Raw genomic sequence first — 21,322 nt, 5'->3', positions numbered from 1 at the left:
GTGTTGTAAGCACATATATGGTTATTTCGGGGTGGAGACGCGTGTTCACATTCTTCCTCTGACTGGGATTATAAAGGGGATTCTGCGCAGGTTCTGGCGTACACACGCTTTTATAAATCTGAATATTTTTTGCCGGACGCCATTTTTGGCTTTCAGGCGCATGTCGACTTTTAGTGAGGATCCTACACACAGTTTTATAAATGAGACCCGAGATCATTTGTTCTTGGGATAGTTTAGGTGAGAAATGTTTGAGGCCGTGCACAGATTTCCTCTCTGGTGTGTTTTCGCTGGGTTTTTAAGGACTCTGGGATCCTGAACTCTCTGGTGGGAGATTCGGGACGTGAGCGAATCTGACAGCCGTCAGGGAAACACTCGCGAGTCTCTCTTGCGGGCGGCACATGAACGCACGCCAGAGGAAAGTGCAAATCTGTGTCGAGGCATCAGAAGCTCCAGTAAACCAGAAGAGAGGCATGAATAAATAAACCCACTGTCCTTAAAGCCGGGGTTCTGCGAGGAGGATAATGTGAGGGAGACGTTCGCTGGCGAAAGTACGTGACAGATTCGTGTCAGAGCACAAACACTCACACTGGAGCACAAATCAAGTATTCGGGGTCAGGTTAGTTAAAGCACATTCACACCAAGAATGATGTCCACACTAACAGACGATAACTATAACGATAACTATATTAGTGTCCACACCAGCGGACGATAACTATAATGATAACTATATTAGTGTCCACACCAGCGGACAATAACTATAACGATAACTATATTAGTGTCCACACCAGCGGACGATAACTATAACGATAACTATATTAGTGTTCACACCAGCGGACGATAACTATAACGATAACTATATTAGTGTTCACACCAGCGTACGATAACTATAACGATAACTATATTAGTGTTCACACCAGCGGACGATAACTATAACGATAACTATATTAGTGTCCACACCAGCGGACGATAACTATAACGATAACTATATTAGTGTCCACACCAGCGGACGATAACTATAACGATAACTATATTAGTGTTCACACCAGCGGACGATAACTATAACGATAACTATATTAGTGTTCACACCAGCGGACGATAACTATAACGATAACTATATTAGTGTCCACACCAGCGGACGATAACTATAACGATAACTATATTAGTGTTCACACCAGCGGACGATAACTATAACGATAACTATATTAGTGTTCACACCAGCGTACGATAACTATAACGATAACTATATTAGTGTCCACACCAGCGGACTATAACGATAACTATAACGATAACTATATTAGTGTTCACACCAGCGGACGATAACTATAACGATAACTATATTAGTGTTCACACCAGCGGACGATAACTATAATGATAACTATATTAGTGTTCACACCAGCGGACGATAACTATAACGATAACTATATTAGTGTTCACACCAGCGGACGATAACTATAACGATAACTATATTAGTGTTCACACCAGCGGACGATAACTATAACGATAACTATATTAGTGTTCACACCAGCGTACGATAACTATAACGATAACTATATTAGTGTCCACACCAGCGGACGATAACTATAACGATAACTATAACGATAACTATAACGATAACTATATTAGTGTTCACACCAGAGGACGATAACTATAACGATAACTATATTAGTGTTCACACCAGCGGACGATAACTATAACGATAACTATATTAGTGTTCACACCAGTGGACGATAACTATAACGATAACTATATTAGTGTCCACACCAGCGGACGATAACTATAACGATAACTATATTAGTGTTCACACCAGCTGACGATAACTATAACGATAACTATAACGATAACTATAACGATAACTATATTAGTGTTCACACCAGAGGACGATAACTATAACGATAACTATATTAGTGTTCACACCAGCGGACGATAACTATAAGCGCTGCAGTTTTGTCGTCTGTTGCTTTAAATGCTAAGGTGGGACATATTGAATGGCTCCTCCCCCTTTTCAAATAGCCAATAGCGTTTAGTTTACCTCACAGACTGTGAGTCGTACTTGACAGCACCATGGAAGCGAATCCGAGCGCTGATGATACGTTGGATTCAATAGTAGAGGCGGGAATAAATTAAATTATTCTTAACCGTACAGTCGGAGAACGGAATAAAACTTGAGCGTTTGAGCAACCGAACACACACACACACCTAACCCATATTGCTCCGTGTGTCAAATCAAAGCTTATTCATAACCTTAAGGCTAACATATTCATACTAAGAACTAAAAAACGTACATTTTGACCTCAGTAGAGCAGGATGGATTCTGATTGGCTGTCAATGTTTTTAACGTTCATCAGCTGTTCTGAAAGTGATCCCAGTGTTCCTCTTGTTTTGTTATCGCTATAGTTTAGATGTTTCTCCTGTAATTCCTGAGGAGAAATAAACTCATATGAGTGTATAGTTTTCCTCCAGGAAGAGTATACAGCTGTTAGATGAGTGAGGAGAGCCGCTCCGATCACGGGAGGAGGGAAGCTCATGTTAACAGCTCTGATCTGAGCAGAAGTTACTCTCGGGTCTTTTCTCAGAAGAAACTTAATTATCAATGCGATATTAAAGAGATTTCATTGGGAGGAGATGTTGTAGCGTGTCTTGCTCCAGACTAAACCACTGGATTAGGTTTGAGGCTCTTATCGCTCAAGAGACTTCATTGTGTTTTCATTGCTCAGGATCAGCTTTGGATTTTCTCCTAGATTAAGAAAAGAATGAGGAGAAACACACACACACACACACACACACACACACACACACACTCCCTTACACACACTCAAGAATGAGGAGAAACACTCTCATACACACACTCATTCACACACACACAAACACTCACACACACTCACTCCCTCACTCACACTCCCTCACACACACACTCACACTCCCTCACACACACTCACACACACACACTCCCTCACACACACTCACACTCCCTCACACACACTCTCTCTCACACTCTCCCACACACACACATTCACATACTCACAATCACACTCTCTCACACACAGTCTCTCACACACAGTCTCTCACACACACACACACACACACACACACACACACACACACACACACACACACACACACACACACTCACTCCCTCACTCACACTCCCTCACACACACACTCACACTCCCTCACACACACTCACACGCACACACACGCACACACACACACACGCACACACACGCACACACACACACACACACGCACACACACACACACACACACACACACACACACACACACTCACTGCTGGAGGGATGTGTCAGCTCAGATCAGAGGAGACAGCAGTTGCACTGCAGGCTGTGTGTGTGTGTGTGTGTGTGTGTGTGTGTGTGTGTGTGTGTGTGTGTGTGTGTGTGTGTGTGTGTGTGTGTGTGTGTGTGTGTGTGTGTGTGTGTGTGTGTGTGTGTGTGTGCGTGTGTGTGTGTGTATTATTCGATATGACATTCATATAAACAATGTATCATGTCTCAGTCAGCGCTCAGGAAGACACATGTGTTGCCATGGTGAGAGCCCTTCACATGAACCTCATCAACTTCTGCAACACACACACACACACACACACACACACACACACACACACACACTACAGCCAAATATAGACAAACCTGCTGTCAGTCCACATGACACACACACACAACACAACAGCAGATCCTGCCATCTGCACTGTATTACATTCACACACTATAGCATTTAGAAAGTATATATTTAGTTTATATATACTGTGTGTATACACACACACACACACACACACACACGCTACATCTAGTATTAAAAAAATAGCAAGACAGCAGATAAATATAAAGAATAAAATGCTGAAATGTTAATGTGCAGTAGAGGATTATTGTGGCTGATTTGTGTTTTATCAGGAAGAAAAGCTGCTGGAAAAGGAGAAGGATGTGAGCGGTCGCCATGGTAACAGATACTGGGATGTAAAGTGACAGAGATGCTCTGCGAGTCAGACATTTACAGAGTCAAAGATATTCTAGCCATATGTGGCTAAATTTAAACGGGGAAAAAACTCAATAAATGTTTGATGACTAAACGATGTCAGTTTTAACATCTGTGTTTGGCGTTTGGCCACCAGATGGCGCTGCTACACTTAAAATACAGCTTCATAGCTGAACCTTTTGATCGTTATGTTTTGCTGCATTGGGGTTTGTGTTTTAGTTTGGATCTATTTAGGTCGTGTGTAGGTTTCTATAATGTGTTGAGGTGTCGATTAAAGAGGAAAACCAACTCCGTAAAGCCACACGCTTCTATAATTATCGCCGAAACTTTACGGTAAGCGCGTTCCCGCGGTCTTTGTTTTTCCCCCGAATATCGTCATGAAAACCTGCGTTTGACGTCAATGTCCATATTTGGTCTCGGACGGAAGGGGAGCGTCACCACATCACGCAGTGTTTTCCACCCTGACAACCAATCAGTGACGCGAGGACGCCTGGAGAAACCGCCTCTTCGTTTGATTGGACGCTGGGCGTGTCACTCAGGATCAGCGCGACTGACGTCGATGGCTTTGTGTTCGTGTGTGTGTATATATCAGCGGAATCTCCCCCTCTCACAACACATCACAACGCAGTCGGAGCGGAACCGGCTGGACCGAACATCTCTCGGGGAATGTGTAGAGTTTCATCGTCGTCGTTGTTGTTAAACTTGTTGCGTTAAATTACCAGCATCAAACCTAAACGGACGCCGGCTGTTGTGGTTTTTAACTTTCAGCAACTGTTTTTTATTCTGAACTCTATTGTACGGAGCACGATGACCCACGGTTCCGGAGCAGAGATGGTCCCGGAGGTTTCGGCCGCCGCGGGGTTTGTTTGCAGGCTCTTGCGCGGCCGCGGACGCTTGAGTGACGCGCAGCTCCAGGTGTTCAGAGACTGTCTCGCGCAGGCGCTCTCAGGTACGGAAAAATATTGCTAATCTTCTATATTAGTTAATGAAAGTATCTTAAATACCATGGTCTAATGATACCAGTATATCATAGCTCTTTATTATATAAATGTATGCTCGTTTATGTTAAGAACGATAACTATAAAGATAACGCGTTTATCGACATCGTTCTGTTTATTTGTTAGTAAACGCTCGAGCGCGTTACAGCAGGATGGATTCTGATTGGCTGTCGATGTTTTCATCGTTCATCAGCTGGATAAAATCGTTCTGAAAGTGATCCCAAAGATATCGTTTTAGCTGTAGTGCTATAATGTTATCTTTTTAGTTGTCCTTTGTGTGAACGGGCCTTAATACCATTGTTCAGTGATCACATGACCAGTCCCCTCCAGTTTTTCGCGAATACAACGCAAAATAAAATAACTTTGAGAACATTTTACTTATATTAAGCAATTTCTTATGGCTATGGTTTACTTGTAAGATTTTGGTCATATTTCCCACCTTAAGTGATCATGTTATTAAAGCTAGATAGCACACCACTTGAATAGCCTTTTTAGTTAGATACCAAAATAAGCCAGATTTGTCCATTTTGTTTGTTCTATTGTCATGTATTACTATTGTGCAATTATCATAACACATACTATGGTAAATGTGGTATCCTAATTATAAAAAAACTGCAAAATTTGCACAAATTTCTGGAAATCACTGATTTTGATCGTTAAAATCACAAAAATATATCGCGAAATCCTTAAAGGAACTGATATTATACTTCCTGAGGTAAAATGTGTGGGATTTTAACATAAATGTTTCCTTTTTTTTCTTTAGAACACTACCAGAATCATTGGTTCCCCGACAGGCCGCAGAAGGGCTCCGGTTACCGTTGCATACGGATCAATCACGAAATGGACCCTCTGATTGGCCGAGCGTCCAACCGTATCGGACTGACCAGCGGGCAGCTTTTCTCACTCTTGCCGCGGGAGCTAACGCTCTGGGTGGACCCGTACGAAGTGTCCTACCGCATCGGCGAGGACGGGTCCATTTGCGTTCTCTACGAGGCGGAGCCTCCCGTCTCAACCCCCGCCCCTAGCATCTCAGCGTACGACCAAACGGCCAGCTGCAAAAACCGCTTCATGTTGGGCGGCCGCACGAGTCCACCCAAAAACTACCTGATGATGGTGTCCGGCTGAACGCGCGGGACCTGTTCTGCCCGTACTCGCACCTGACCGACCAACTGCCACATTAAGAGCTGTAGCTGTTCCCGTGACTTCACTTCGTAAACCCTTATTTAAGATGAACGTTAAAGCACTGGTTGTTACGCGGCTGCTGGACCACCGACTCTGGAGACCTCTTAGCACTGTTCTGTGTGACTCGTTTATTTTGATCATCCCCAAACAGGTTTTGGGGTGTTTTCACTGGTGCTCACGCACGGTTTCAGTGCAACTACGATACCTCACGAGAATGTAAAGCAATTAAGGGCCTGAAACGCACTTAACGCAAATATGCGAAGTTTAACAAGTACGTTTTCAAACAACCATGACGACAATAAAACCTACTGGCGTTTAATGCCGTCAGTTTAGTAGCACCATCTGTGGCAACTCTACGAAAACGACAATAAAACCGAGTTTGTTATAGCGCCACCTGTGGCAACTCTGAGAATGCGACATTTGTTTTACAACGTATTTGCATTCGCATGCTTGCGTCCAGTACGTTTCAGGCCTAAATATGCTGTGGACTTTAATAATTCCTAACAGGAGCTGCTAATGAGCGTGGCGCCACATAAACAAACTCCCATAATCCCCTCTGCCTTAACCACAGCGCCACCGCTCCCTTAATAAACGTCACTGCCTGGCTCTTTTAGTCTTACTGTGCAATATTCAGGCAATAACTTCTTCTTGTGATGACGGCATGAAATGAGTCGTGCGGATTTGGGGGGGAAATGACTGTATTTTCCCAGAATGCTTTGCATGTGGTATGTTGGTTGGTATCAGGCCGAAGCGCCAGCAGAGACTCACGTCAAGCATTCTGTCTCTCTCGGCTGCTGAGCAGCACGTGTACTGTTTCAGACAGAGTCCATGTAGTTTGTAAGCTATTTTGAAGCAGAGTTGCTTTAAATGTACACTTTTATAAATGCATTTGTGCATAAAGTCGGTTTTTATGACAATAAAGCTTTTGTGAATGAAGCGTTTCTCTGTGGTCTGATGTTATTATGCTGCTCTCTGAGGTGTGTCGTTCGGTGGGCAGGTGTGTGTGTTATCTGGATGCGTCTGGGCTTGTTTTTCTCCTACACACATATATATACACACACACACACACACACACACACACAGAAAGACGTCAGATAGTCTTATCAGCAGCCTGTGCTAAGAGATTACCTGTGAGCCGCCTGATTAGACAACATTTAACTGAAGGTTACGAACCGCCACATTTCGATAAATTAGTTTAAAATGGACTTTTACCCAATATTTGTGTTTTATTAGAGAATTAGCATAGCAAGATTTTAACATCAAACTATTGGAATCACTCAAGAGTTGAATCATTACTTTAGCTACATGCTAATATCAAAGTCTATTAAAATCAGTTGTGAGCAACATGCTAATGAAAAATTATTGGAATGAAGGAAAATTGTGCTACAAACTACTAGTAAACTATTGTAATCAGAAGGTGATATGTGCATTTAGCTACATGCTAACATCAAACTCTACTGAAATCAACTGAACAACATTTTTATGTCAAGTTATTGGGATTAATGAAAACTTAGCTACAAACTAATATTATAAATGATTGGAATCTGTAGGTGAGTTGCCCACTAGCATCAAACTAAATCAATTGTAAACATGCTAATGTCAAATTTTTTGAAGCAAATGAAATTTTAGCTACAAGTTTATAACGCTGCACTTAGCAGGATCTGTTGTAAATAGCTTCTGCCTCTGTGAGAAGTTTCACTCGCGATCTGAAATGTTAGCGCTCTGTTTAGGCAGTAAGCTAGGCAACGCTAGCTCTCTGACAACATTTAACTGAAGGTTAAACCGCTAAATTAGTTTGAAATGGACTTTTACCCAGTGTTTGTGTTTTATTAGAGAATTAGCATAGCAAAATTTTAACATCAAACTATTGGAATCACTCAACAGTTGAATCATTACTTTAGCTACATGCTAATATCAAACTATTGAAATCAGTTGTGAGCAACATGCTAATGACATTTTTTTTTAAGCGAATGAAATTTTAGCTACAAGCTTATAACGCTGCACTTAGCAGGATCTGTTGTAAATTGTGTTTTGCATTACAGTTTCTGCCTGTGTGACGAGTTTCACTCGCGATCTGAAAGGTTAGCGCTCTGTTGAGGCAGTAGGCTAGGCAACGCTAGCTCTCTGAGCCGCTCTATTGTGCGTCTCTGGCTGTTTTGTTCTGTCTGTGAGTGATTGCAGTCAGCTGGAGATTTGGGAGAGTTTCTTTCCTGACGTCATAAAAGCACAATCGCTGGTTTAATTGAGGTCGTTTCATGAGTGTGTGTGTGTGTGTGTGTGTGTGTGTGTGTGTGTGTGTGTGTGTGTGTGTGCGCGCGCGCGTCAGACTCAAACACACGGGCAGATGGCCTGTTGAACACCAGCATCCCACATATGGAGATCCACACTATTGTTCAGAGACGCTCCTGACGCTTGGATGCTTTTACACACACACACACACACACATACACTCACACACATGCATATATACATATAAACTCACACACATATACACACACTTACACATACACATACACTCACACACACACACACACACACACACACACACAGCAGCTGATGTGTATTAACGGTGGTTGAGTGTGTTGTTTTCAACCAACCCTGAAGCGTGACCTTTGAACCTTCATTAGTTTGTGTGTTTATACTCAATATTAATCATCGAGATACTGATGATCTCAGGAGGGTTCGGTCAGCTGGTTAATCCCTGACCCTCGCACACACACACACACAGATTAGCTCGCTAGTAATTATAAAGCAGGCAGTTAATCTGATCAGGATGAAATGAGTTAGTCTGCATTAAACACACACACACACACACACACACACACACACAGGTTGTTTTATGTGATTTTGTCATGATTTTATGTAATCAGTCGGCGATTTGTACATTTAGCTACATGCTAACATCAAACTCTATTAAAATCAATTGTTAGCAACATGCTAATGAAAAATTTTAGCTACAAACTACTATTAAACTATTGTAATCCGTCAGCGATATGTCCTTTTAGCTACATGCTAACATCAGACTCTACTGGAATCAGCTGTGAACACAAGGCTTGATGTGATTTGCGTTTGGATATTTCCCTCGCTGGTCAGTTTCTGGATCTGAGACTCACTGAGGTCGAGCCTGTGGAGTCTCACACACATCAGCGCCCCGCAGGCGTGTGAACGACGGGTGTGTGTGTGTGTGTTCAGCATCACAAAAGAGTGTCAGGCGAGCGGAGGAAGGGCCTGATCTCAGATCTCTCTCCTGAAACCCCAGAGAGAGAGAAGTAACCCAGTCTCAGTTATCATCAGAGATATAAACTAATGACCGAGATCACTGTGAGTCACTGAAAACATCATCACGGGTTTGGCTTTTAAACAGTTTCATCACAAATGATGACAGGATTCAATTAAAACATTGACTTTATCATGATTTTGAGGTGGAAAGATCGTAAAAAGTCGTTCAATTATGTTTTTTTATTTACAATTTTGTACAAATGTGAAATTTTCACTTTCCATAAAACCTCTAAAGTCCTCAGATGTGTTTCAGGTGTAGTTTTATGATGTATCTCCTGCGTAAAGTTGAGCGTCTGGAGATCGTGTTTCACTAAAGACTTGTTGATTCCAGCAGGGATCAAGGAAACAAAGCAAAGCATGCTGGGAAGGGTGAAGTGCTGAGAGTTTGTGAAGTGATTTAGTGGCGTTGACGTGTTTGGCAGCTGTTTCACTCATAGAGTCTCATTGTCCTGAAGTTCCCGGGAAACTCAACCAGCAGCTGTCGATCCACACACACACACACACACACACACACCCTGCCCCCATATCCTCACACAACCCAAACAAACCCCCCATCTCAATCCAAACAGTCCCTCAGCTCACGACGTTAACCCTTCACACACAGAGTCTAAATCACACACACACACACACACACACACACACACACACACACACACACACACACGCGTGTCTAAGTGTTTATAAAGAATGAAAATACAAAATGAAACATAATTCAAAATATTAATAAATACTATATAAATGTAAAGCTAAAGCAACTCAGTTACACTGCAAAAAAAGCTTTTCTTACTCAGTATTTTTGTCGTTTCCAGTCCAAATATCAAAGAATTCTTGAATCGAGAAGCATTTACTAGAAGAGTGAAATGCCATAAGATATTATGTCCTGTTTACTGGGGAAATATTTCCAAATTAAGTGAGTTTCTGCTTAAAACAAGTCAAATGATCTGCTAATGGGGTCAGAAGAAAAATAATCTTGTTTCCATTTGAATTAACATTATTTTTCTGATCCCATTGGCAGATCATTTGACTTGTTTTAAGCAGAAACTCAATTAATTTGGAAATATTTCCTCAGAAAACAGGACATAATATCTTGTGGTATTTCACTCTTCTAGTAAATGCTTCTCGATTCAAGAATTTTTCGATATTTGGAAACAAGACAGAGATACTGAGTAAGAACAGCAGTGTACGTGTCCAGAGCTGCGAAACAGCAACAACTGAGACTCCGGACTGAAGTTAGTTGATGGATCTGACAGGAAGAGATCAGCCCAGAACTCAGAGCACTTCCTGTTTCTGCCGCTTGTTTTTACAAACTTAAAAAGGGCTAAAAGAGCCGAACGACTAAACACACACAGAGATATACAGGCACTTTACTTAGTGCACATTCTCTCTCTCTCTCTCTCTCTCTCTCTCTCTCTCACACACACACACAGAATGTTCTAGAGAACAGATTTTAGCAGTAATTAAAGAGTTTATTTGTGTTGCGTTTCACTAAAACACTAGCAATCGGGTGTGTGTTTGTAGTCTGGGTGTGTCTTCGGATTAACTTCCTCTCCTCCACACACACACACACACACACACACACACACACACACACACACACACACACACACACACACACACACACACACACTGGTGTTTCCAGTCAGTTTTGAGGAGGAAACCCCAAAGCCTTTTTTTCTCCCCCCCTCTCGTCATTGGCTGACGTCACAGCGGCTCAGCCAATAAGAGACTGTTGCCGAGGGAGAACTGAGAACAACTCAGCGCACGTGTGTGTGTGTGTGTGTGTGTGTGTGTGTGTGTGTGTGTGTGTGTGTGTGTGTGTGTGTGTGTGTGTGTGTGTGTGTGTGTGTGTGTGTGTGTGTGTGTGTGTGTGTGTGTGTGTGTGTGTGTGTGAACTGCAGTAAAACACGGAAATACAGCACATTAAACACAAACTCACACTGTGTCTATAGGTCTATATACTGACAGGAAATGTAATGGGAAACATCTTAAAAAGAGAAGGGAGGTGTTTTTGGAAGGATTACACCACTATTGTTAACTAAACCTAAAAGTATAACAACAGTTTTGTTAAATGAAACAAAGCTGAAATAAAATGTATACAAATGAGATGAAAACTGAAATGTTGCTTTGGCAACTAACTTAAGATTAAGTTGAAGCACTAAAACTACTAAATGGAAATAAACTAAAACTGAACTAAAATATAAATATAAATAAATTACATATATATATATATATATATATATATATATATATATATATATATATATATATGACAAGCACAACCCAATAACTATAATGGAAAATGAAAATATAAATGCTAATTCAAAATATTAATAAATACTATAATAGTGTATAAATTATACTATAACACTGGTTAGTTTTCACTGGAATCATACGTGGGCTCTGTGTCTGTAAACCTATGGTATGTCCTCATTTAGATGTAAATATGTGTTTATGTTCTTTTTTCGAGGTTCTATTAGTAAACAGATTGAGAAGTTTCTGTACTCCTCGTTCAGTGATGATAATCTGAGGAATAGTTCAGTGATGATAATCTGAGGAATAGTTCAGTGATGATAATCTGAGGAATAGTTCAATGATGATAATCTGAGGAATAGTTCAGTGATGATAATCTGAGGAATGAACTATTGTTGTGCTTCTAGCTGGAGCTCCGACGCCTCACACACACACTGATCGCGTGCACAGAGTGACGCTGCTGACCTCTGCTGGTGACACTACAGTACTGACTGACAGTAAATGTGGATTTAGGGGAGTAACTAAATATTATTCCGTTGTTGTTTGTTTAAATAACTACAGTAGTAATGATTAACTGGATGAAAAAGTTTGTAGACAAACTTTAAGTTGGCATGAAAAAGCCTTTCCAGAAAGTTTGAAGAATTTTTAATTAGTTTAAGTTTAGTAGTTTTAAAAGTTTGTAGAAGTTTGAAGGTTTTCAGTTTAGAAATATTAGTTAGAAAGAAAGCTTAAATGAGTCTCGATGGATTAGCAATAGTAGATAGAGCGGCAGCTGATGGAGTCTAATGAGCCTCTCCAACTGTCAACATTTGAATTTAGGCAGTTGAAGTTTGAATAGTCTTGGCTCAATTTGAACATTCCACAATGAAAGTCTATGGGATTTTTCCCAGTTTTTATCAGCAATTTTAGGAAAACAGCAAGTCAGATCTGATCAGTCTAAATAGATAAAGCAACTCGAGTCAGAACAGTTTGAAGGTCTAGTCTGAGTTTAATGGTTGTAGCTTGAACAGTTTAGGAGGAGTAGCGTGGAGAAATTAGTCTAAGAAGAAGAAGAAGAATCTTAAGTACAATATCAGTAAGTTGGCTTTTCCAAGCCAACTTAATTAACGTTAATCCAGGCCTCACTGGTTTTGTTAGACGACGCGGGCGATTCAAATCAAAACCATTCAAAGCGTCTATTGGGGAAAAACCGCCCGTCTTTTAACGACCTTTTACCACAGTGGAAAACTTACCATTAGAAATGCATCTAGGATTATTAAAGTTGGTGTTTTCTCTTGAACTCAATGTTGCTACACATATGTGGGATGATCATTTATGACATTAAACTACCAAAATTAAAATACGAGGAACAAAATCAATGCCCTTAATTATTTTTGTGACAGCTGATCCAATCCTGCGCAGCTGTTCACGATATACAAGAGAAAAACACTAAGTACTTCCGTTATCATAATGTATTTTTAATTAAAATAATATTGTTTAATGACTAGTTTTCGTCGTGTTTCGACGGATTAACAGCTCAAAAACCACATTCCACATAAAGCTTATTTATTAACAAATATACATCTTTATTTTCGTCATGTTTGACTTCTACTGGCTCAAAGCAGGTAAAAATAATGAACTAAACATTAAAAAGGCGTCTGTGTTTTTCAGCTGTCACTGATCTGAGGTCAGTCCGTTGTGCTGAATCGCTGCTGTTGCCATGGTGATCGCCTCCTCTAATGTCTGCTGATCTTCTAACTGTAACATACAGTCCACAGTCAGATAATCTCACTTTAAACAAACCTCAGTAATTTTAAGATATTTATTTATACTCAAAACCACTGATGCACATTTAGTTAGAGGTATATAACGGTTAATTGTAATCATCCATGTTTCGTATTGACCTGTACTGCAATCTGCGTGCCGTTCTCCGTCGCGAGCAGCGCCACCTGCTGATACGGCGACGAGTTCCCTTCAGTCATGATGCCGTCTGACGTTACTATGGCAACCTGAAGGACGAACGCAAAGACGAGTGAGTGACTTGAACTCTGATAACCATGCAGTACCCTTATCCATCCCATAATACCCACCTGCTGCATCTCTTTGCCGTCTGTAACCATGGTGACGTGCCGCCCGGTGCGGCCCTGTTGCGCGGGGACGGCGATGGTGGTTCCGTCCCGGGTTACCATGGTGACGGCCGTGCCAAGGACCTGCAGGTGTGAGCTGAGGATGCCGTCCGTTTCCATGGTAACCTCGCCATCGCGTTCGTTCTGCTCGGACGCCTCGAAAACCTCTGCGTCTACACACACACACGAAACTGTTCTTTGCAAACTTCTTCGCCCCAACAGTTAGATAACGCAGAAAGTGTTTCTCACCGTCCTCGGCGGTGTCGAAGTCTCCGTGCGCGGTGCGCTTGTGCATGGCTAGCGTGGACGTCTGTCGGTAGGTCTTCCCGCAGTGGCTGCAGGTGTACGGCTTGCAGTGTGTGTGGACCACGTGATGCTTATAAAGGCTGGAATATTCCGTGAAGCTCTTCCCACAGCCGGGAACCGTACACAGATACGGCTTCTCACCTGAACATCGTTAAAAGAGTTAGTTGGAAAATAATCACATGAATGCACTTAAAAATACAAATCGAATCGTCCTGAATTTGCAAATCAAATCAGAAAGCTAAGAACAGTATCGATTCACTGTTAGCGTTTACCCAAAGATTTAATTAATTAATTTAATTTAATTTAATTTGAATTAATAGTTTTAGTTAGCGATAACAATACTGTTTAGCTTTTGTCAGTAGGTATGAAGCACCGCTCACTTTCAAATCAAGCAGCGATCTTGAACACGAACAAATCTGCATGGGAAATGTTTTCGCAATTGCGCAAATTCACACGCTTTCCTATTGGAATGACGGGATTTCGAGCGACGTAATGTTAATTTAGTTAATGGAATATATGACGAAAAATGTTCGTCGACCACCTTTTTTTCCATGATTTAGACGAGGCGACACCAACGTCATTAAACGACAACTGCGACTATATCAACATAAAATAACGTTGACGAAAAAAGTCGAGACTGAAATGTAGTTTTAAAACAAAACAGTAGGTGGCGGCAAGAGATCATCTTAATAATAAGCGAGTCATTGATTCAAAGATTCGTTCACACGGCTGATTCACTCAAGAATAAGGCAGTTGTTTATAAACGAGTCATTGAATCTGTGACTCGACCGATTCGTTCAAAACGCTGAATCTAAAACATGTAATGTTGCTGTGATCTTCGTTCGGGACTATATCTGCTGAAACAGAACAAAAACAGTCAATATTTTGCGTCTAAAATGTAAGTGACTTAATGTACTACTTGTTTATTGAACCGTCGAATGAAATCAGTGTCACGTTTTCAATCGTGATGGTATTCAGGAAGTGTGTATCGTGTTATAAATATAGATATATGATAAAAACTAAAAAGACGGTCGGTCGTCTGGCAATTTCTGTGCTTCGGCCGACTAAGTTTTCTCTGAACACACACGCTAGCTGACAGTCGGCTGTAGTTCTCTCAGAACACACACACACACGCTAGCTGACAGTCGGCTGTAGTTCTCTCAGAACACACACACACGCTAGCTGACAGTCGGCTGTAGTTCTCTCAGAACACACACACACACACTAGCTGACAGTCGGCTGTAGTTCTCTCAGAACACACACACACACACACGCTAGCTGACAGTCGGCTGTAGTTCTCTCTGAACACACACACACACGCTAGCTGACAGTCGGCTGTAGTTCTCTCAGAACACACACACACACACGCTAGCTGACAGTCGGCTGTAGTTCTCTCTGAACACACACACACGCTAGCTGACAGTCGGCTGTAGTTTTCTCTGAACACACACACACGCTAGCTGACAGTCGGCTGTTGTTCTCTCTGAACACACACACACACGCTAGCTGACAGTCGGCTGTAGTTCTCTCAGAACACACACACACACGCTAGCTGACAGTCGGCTGTAGTTCTCTCAGAACACACACACACACGCTAGCTGACAGTCGGCTGTAGTTCTCTCTGAACACACACACACACGCTAGCTGACAGTCGGCTGTAGTTCTCTCAGAACACACACACACGCTAGCTGACAGTCGGCTGTAGTTCTCTCAGAACACACACACACACACTAGCTGACAGTCGGCTGTAGTTCTCTCAGAACACACACACACACACGCTAGCTGACAGTCGGCTGTAGTTCTCTCTGAACACACACACACACGCTAGCTGACAGTCGGCTGTAGTTCTCTCAGAACACACACACACACGCTAGCTGACAGTCGGCTGTAGTTCTCTCTGAACACACACACACGCTAGCTGACAGTCGGCTGTAGTTTTCTCTGAACACACACACACGCTAGCTGACAGTCGGCTGTTGTTCTCTCTGAACACACACACACACGCTAGCTGACAGTCGGCTGTAGTTCTCTCAGAACACACACACACACGCTAGCTGACAGTCGGCTGTAGTTCTCTCAGAACACACACACACACGCTAGCTGACAGTCGGCTGTAGTTCTCTCTGAACACACACACATGCTAGCTGACAGTCGGCTGTAGTTCTCTCAGAACACACACACACACGCTAGCTGACAGTCGGCTGTAGTTCTCTCAGAACACACACACACACGCTAGCTGACAGTCGGCTGTAGTTCTCTCAGAACACACACACACACACTAGCTGACAGTCGGCTGTAGTTCTCTCAGAACACACACACACACACGCTAGCTGACAGTCGGCTGTAGTTCTCTCTGAACACACACACACACGCTAGCTGACAGTCGGCTGTAGTTCTCTCTGAACACACACACACGCTAGCTGACAGTCGGCTGTAGTTCTCTCTGAACACACACACACACGCTAGCTGACAGTCGGCTGTAGTTCTCTCAGAACACACACACGCTAGCTGACAGTCGGCTGTAGTTCTCTCAGAACACACACACACACGCTAGCTGACAGTCGGCTGTAGTTCTCTCAGAACACACACACACACGCTAGCTGACAGTCGGCTGTAGTTCTCTCAGAACACACACGCTAGCTGACAGTCGGCTGTAGTTCTCTCAGAACACACACACACACACACGCTAGCTGACAGTCGGCTGTAGTTCTCTCTGAACACACACACACGCTAGCTGACAGTCGGCTGTAGTTTTCTCTGAACACACACACACACGCTAGCTGACAGTCGGCTGTAGTTCTCTCAGAACACACACACACGCTAGCTGACAGTCGGCTGTAGTTCTCTCAGAACACACACACACACGCTAGCTGACAGTCGGCTGTAGTTCTCTCAGAACACACACACACACACGCTAGCTGACAGCCAGCTGTAGTTCTCTCAGAACACACACACACACGCTAGCTGACAGTCGGCTGTAGTTCTCTCTGAACACACACACACACGCTAGCTGACAGTCGGCTGTAGTTCTCTCAGAACACACACACACGCTAGCTGACAGTCGGCTGTTGTTCTCTCTGAACACACACACACACGCTAGCTGACAGTCGGCTGTAGTTCTCTCAGAACACACACACGCTAGCTGACAGTCGGCTGTAGTTCTCTCTGAACACACACACACACGCTAGCTGACAGTCGGCTGTAGTTCTCTCTGAACACACACACACGCTAGCTGACAGTCGGCTGTAGTTCTCTCTGAACACACACACACACGCTAGCTGACAGTCGGCTGTAGTTCTCTCTGAACACACACACACGCTAGCTGACAGTCGGCTGTAGTTTTCTCTGAACACACACACACACGCTAGCTGACAGTCGGCTGTAGTTCTCTCAGAACACACACACACGCTAGCTGACAGTCGGCTGTAGTTTTCTCTGAACACACACACACACACGCTAGCTGACAGTCGGCTGTAGTTCTCTCAGAACACACACACACACACGCTAGCTGACAGTCGGCTGTAGTTCTCTCTGAACACACACACACGCTAGCTGACAGTCGGCTGTAGTTTTCTCTGAACACACACACACATGCTAGCTGACAGTCGGCTGTAGTTCTCTCAGAACACACACACACGCTAGCTGACAGTCGGCTGTAGTTTTCTCTGAACACACACACACACACACACACGCTAGCTGACAGTCGGCTGTAGTTCTCTCAGAACACACACACACACGCTAGCTGACAGTCGGCTGTAGTTTTCTCAGAACACACACACACGCTAGCTGACAGTCGGCTGTAGTTCTCTCAGAACACACACACACGCTAGCTGACAGTCGGCTGTAGTTCTCTCAGAACACACACACGCTAGCTGACAGTCGGCTGTAGTTCTCTCTGAACACACACACACGCTAGCTGACAGTCGGCTGTAGTTCTCTCTGAACACACACACACACGCTAGCTGACAGTCGGCTGTAGTTCTCTCTGAACACACACACACGCTAGCTGACACTCGGCTGTAGTTCTCTCTGAACACACACACACACGCTAGCTGACAGTCGGCTGTAGTTTTCTCAGAACACACACACACACACACGCTAGCTGACAGTCGGCTGTAGTTCTCTCTGAACACACACACACACGCTAGCTGACAGTCGGCTGTAGTTTTCTCAGAACACACACACACACACGCTAGCTGACAGTCGGCTGTAGTTTTCTCTGAACACACGCTAGCTGACAGTCGGCTGTAGTTTTCTCTGAACACACACACACGCTAGCTGACAGTCGGCTGTAGTTCTCTCTGAACACACACACACGCTAGCTGACAGTCGGCTGTAGTTTTCTCTGAACACACACACGCTAGCTGACAGTCGGCTGTAGTTCTCTCAGAACACACACACACACACACACACGCTAGCTGACAGTCGGCTGTAGTTTTCTCTGAACACACACACACGCTAGCTGACAGTCGGCTGTAGTTCTCTCAGAACACACACACACGCTAGCTGACAGTCGGCTGTAGTTTTCTCTGAACACACACACATGCTAGCTGACAGTCGGCTGTAGTTCTCTCAGAACACACACACACACGCTAGCTGACAGTCGGCTGTAGTTCTCTCTGAACACACACACACGCTAGCTGACAGTCGGCTGTAGTTCTCTCAGAACACACACACACACGCTAGCTGACAGTCGGCTGTAGTTTTCTCTGAACACACACACACGCTAGCTGACAGTCGGCTGTAGTTCTCTCTGAACACACACACACGCTAGCTGACAGTCGGCTGTAGTTTTCTCTGAACACACACACACGCTAGCTGACAGTCGGCTGTAGTTCTCTCAGAACACACACACACGCTAGCTGACAGTCGGCTGTAGTTTTCTCTGAACACACACACATGCTAGCTGACAGTCGGCTGTAGTTCTCTCTGAACACACACACACACGCTAGCTGACAGTCGGCTGTAGTTTTCTCTGAACACACACACACACGCTAGCTGACAGTCGGCTGTAGTTCTCTCTGAACACACACACACACGCTAGCTGACAGTCGGCTGTAGTTTTCTCAGAACACACACACACACACGCTAGCTGACAGTCGGCTGTAGTTCTCTCTGAACACACACACACGCACGCTAGCTGACAGTCGGCTGTAGTTCTCTCAGAACACACACACACGCTAGCTGACAGTCGGCTGTAGTTTTCTCTGAACACACACACACACGCTACCTGACAGTCGGCTGTAGTTCTCTCAGAACACACACACACGCTAGCTGACAGTCGGCTGTAGTTCTCTCAGAACACACACACACACGCTAGCTGACAGTCGGCTGTAGTTCTCTCAGAACACACACACACACGCTAGCTGACAGTCGGCTGTAGTTCTCTCAGAACACACACACACGCTAGCTGACAGTCGGCTGTAGTTTTCTCTGAACACACACGCTAGCTGACAGTCGGCTGTAGTTCTCTCAGAACACACACACACACGCTAGCTGACAGTTGGCTGTAGTTTTCTCTGAACACACACACGCTAGCTGACAGTCGGCTGTAGTTCTCTCTGAACACACACACACACGCTAGCTGACAGTCGGCTGTAGTTCTCTCAGAACACACACACACGCTAGCTGACAGTTGGCTGTAGTTTTCTCTGAACACACACACACGCTAGCTGACAGTTGGCTGTAGTTTTCTCTGAACACACACACGCTAGCTGACAGTCGGCTGTAGTTCTCTCAGAACACACACACACGCTAGCTGACAGTTGGCTGTAGTTTTCTCTGAACACACACACGCTAGCTGACAGTCGGCTGTAGTTCTCTCAGAACACACACACACACACGCTAGCTGACACTCGGCTGTAGTTCTCTCTGAACACACACACACACACACGCTAGCTGACAGTCGGCTGTAGTTCTCTCAGAACACACACACACACACACGCTAGCTGACAGTCGGCTGTAGTTCTCTCAGAACACACACACACGCTAGCTGACAGTCGGCTGTAGTTCTCTCAGAACACACACACACACGCTAGCTGACAGTCGGCTGTAGTTCTCTCAGAACACACACACACACACGCTAGCTGACAGTTGGCTGTAGTTCTCTCAGAACACACACACACACGCTAGCTGACAGTCGGCTGTAGTTCTCTCAGAACACACACACACACACGCTAGCTGACAGTCGGCTGTAGTTCTCTCAGAACACACACACACACGCTAGCTGACAGTTGGCTGTAGTTTTCTCTGAACACACACGCTAGCTGACAGTCGGCTGTGTGTGTGTGTTACCTGTGTGAAAGGTCGGTGTGTGTGTGTGTTACCTGTGTGAAAGGTCGGTGTGTGTGTGTGTTACCTGTGTGAAAGGTCGGTGTGTGTGTGTGTTACCTGTGTGAAAGGTCGGTGTGTGTGTGTGTGTTACCTGTGTGAAAGGTCGGTGTGTGTGTGTGTGTTACCTGTGTGAAAGGTCGGTGTGTGTGTGTGTGTTACCTGTGTGAATCCTCATGTGGTTCTTGTAGTTGGTAGCGCTGGCGAACGCTCTCCCGCAGGACGGCTCGGGACACAGGTATGGCCTCTCGCCTGTGTGTGTGCGCGTGTGCACCTTGCGGATGTTGGAGGTGGTGAAGGAGCGTCCGCAGCCCTCGAACGGACACTTGAACGGCTTCTCGCCTGAGAGAGAGAGAGAGAGTCCATGGCTCGCGGAGGGTTTCTGCATGTACACTCACTCTACAGGGCTGGGGATCGGCCAGACATTACCGAACCGATACCAAGACTTCGAGACCAAACGTTTTTTTCCGATACCAATTTTATGAACAGATAATGTTAGCATTAATGTGAAGAGGGGGAAAAACAAGACAGCTAAACCGTTGATGCCGCCAAACTTAAGGATAAGCACACTTTACAAGATGCCCAGTTTAATACCAGTTAATTCTGTTTTTCCCATTTCAACTTTTCTGGATTCCATTTTTGTTTTTTTCTGTTAAAATTTTTCACTTTAAATAAAGTTAAAATAAAGCACGTGTAATTAATTGAAACATTAAACTTGTTCAATTTAACAGCAATTTATTAAGTTTACTTTTAACATTACTTTCTTAATGTTTTTTATTTATTTATTTGAAATTCCATTTTATTTTCCCCCTGTTCTGTGCTTTCCGTTATATTTAGTCTATATTCCATTTTAATGGTTTAATCAAAAACATATCTAATTAA

At 43.8% G+C, this 21,322-nt stretch overlaps 2 protein-coding genes and 2 long non-coding RNA genes across 4 annotated transcripts in view; 1 reads left to right on the top strand and 3 right to left on the bottom strand.

Moving 5' to 3' along the window:
- The first annotated feature begins 4,617 nt into the window (after nt 1-4,617).
- On the top strand, nt 4,618-7,106 carry btg2 (B-cell translocation gene 2). Its single transcript, XM_082138783.1, has 2 exons — nt 4,618-4,939; nt 5,752-7,106. The coding sequence occupies exons 1-2, from the start codon at nt 4,798-4,800 to the stop codon at nt 6,111-6,113; spliced, it is 504 nt and encodes a 167-aa protein (XP_081994909.1). The 5' UTR covers nt 4,618-4,797; the 3' UTR covers nt 6,114-7,106.
- On the bottom strand, nt 6,298-11,975 carry LOC309475867. The gene is made up of 2 exons (XR_014197878.1): nt 11,047-11,975; nt 6,298-10,998 (listed from the first exon to the last, which is right to left on the bottom strand). It is a non-coding gene; the product is annotated as an uncharacterized lncRNA (long non-coding RNA).
- A 1,252-nt stretch (nt 11,976-13,227) lies between these two features.
- The window catches only part of znf76 (zinc finger protein 76), a 16,000-nt gene continuing 7,905 nt past the window's right edge, over nt 13,228-21,322 (bottom strand). Inside the window, exons 9-13 of the mRNA XM_082138732.1 lie at nt 20,603-20,782; nt 14,054-14,251; nt 13,769-13,977; nt 13,583-13,687; nt 13,228-13,436 (exon numbers count right to left, since the gene is read on the bottom strand). Of these exons, the coding sequence (XP_081994858.1) occupies nt 13,353-13,436; nt 13,583-13,687; nt 13,769-13,977; nt 14,054-14,251; nt 20,603-20,782 (776 nt within the window). The 3' untranslated portion in view covers nt 13,228-13,352. The remainder of the gene's footprint in view (nt 13,437-13,582; nt 13,688-13,768; nt 13,978-14,053; nt 14,252-20,602; nt 20,783-21,322) is intronic.
- LOC309475871 lies at nt 14,404-15,353 on the bottom strand. Its single transcript, XR_014197882.1, has 2 exons — nt 15,232-15,353; nt 14,404-15,185 (listed from the first exon to the last, which is right to left on the bottom strand). It is a non-coding gene; the product is annotated as an uncharacterized lncRNA (long non-coding RNA).

The sequence above is a fragment of the Leuciscus leuciscus genome, assembly GCF_965113295.1.
Source record: "Leuciscus leuciscus genome assembly, chromosome: 15".
In the NCBI taxonomy this organism is placed as follows: Eukaryota; Metazoa; Chordata; class Actinopteri; order Cypriniformes; family Leuciscidae; genus Leuciscus; species Leuciscus leuciscus.
The sequence above is the reverse complement of the archived record's forward strand: the minus strand, read 5'-3'. Positions and strand labels throughout refer to the sequence as shown.

Bases quoted from the DNA above. Each gene is read 5' to 3' on its own strand.
- btg2 (XM_082138783.1), top strand. From the start codon at position 4,798: ATGACCCACGGTTCCGGAGCAGAGATGGTCCCGGAGGTTTCGGCCGCC. The intron at 4,940-5,751 runs GTACGGAAAAAT...TTTTTTCTTTAG, and splicing joins TCTCGCGCAGGCGCTCTCAG to AACACTACCAGAATCATTGG.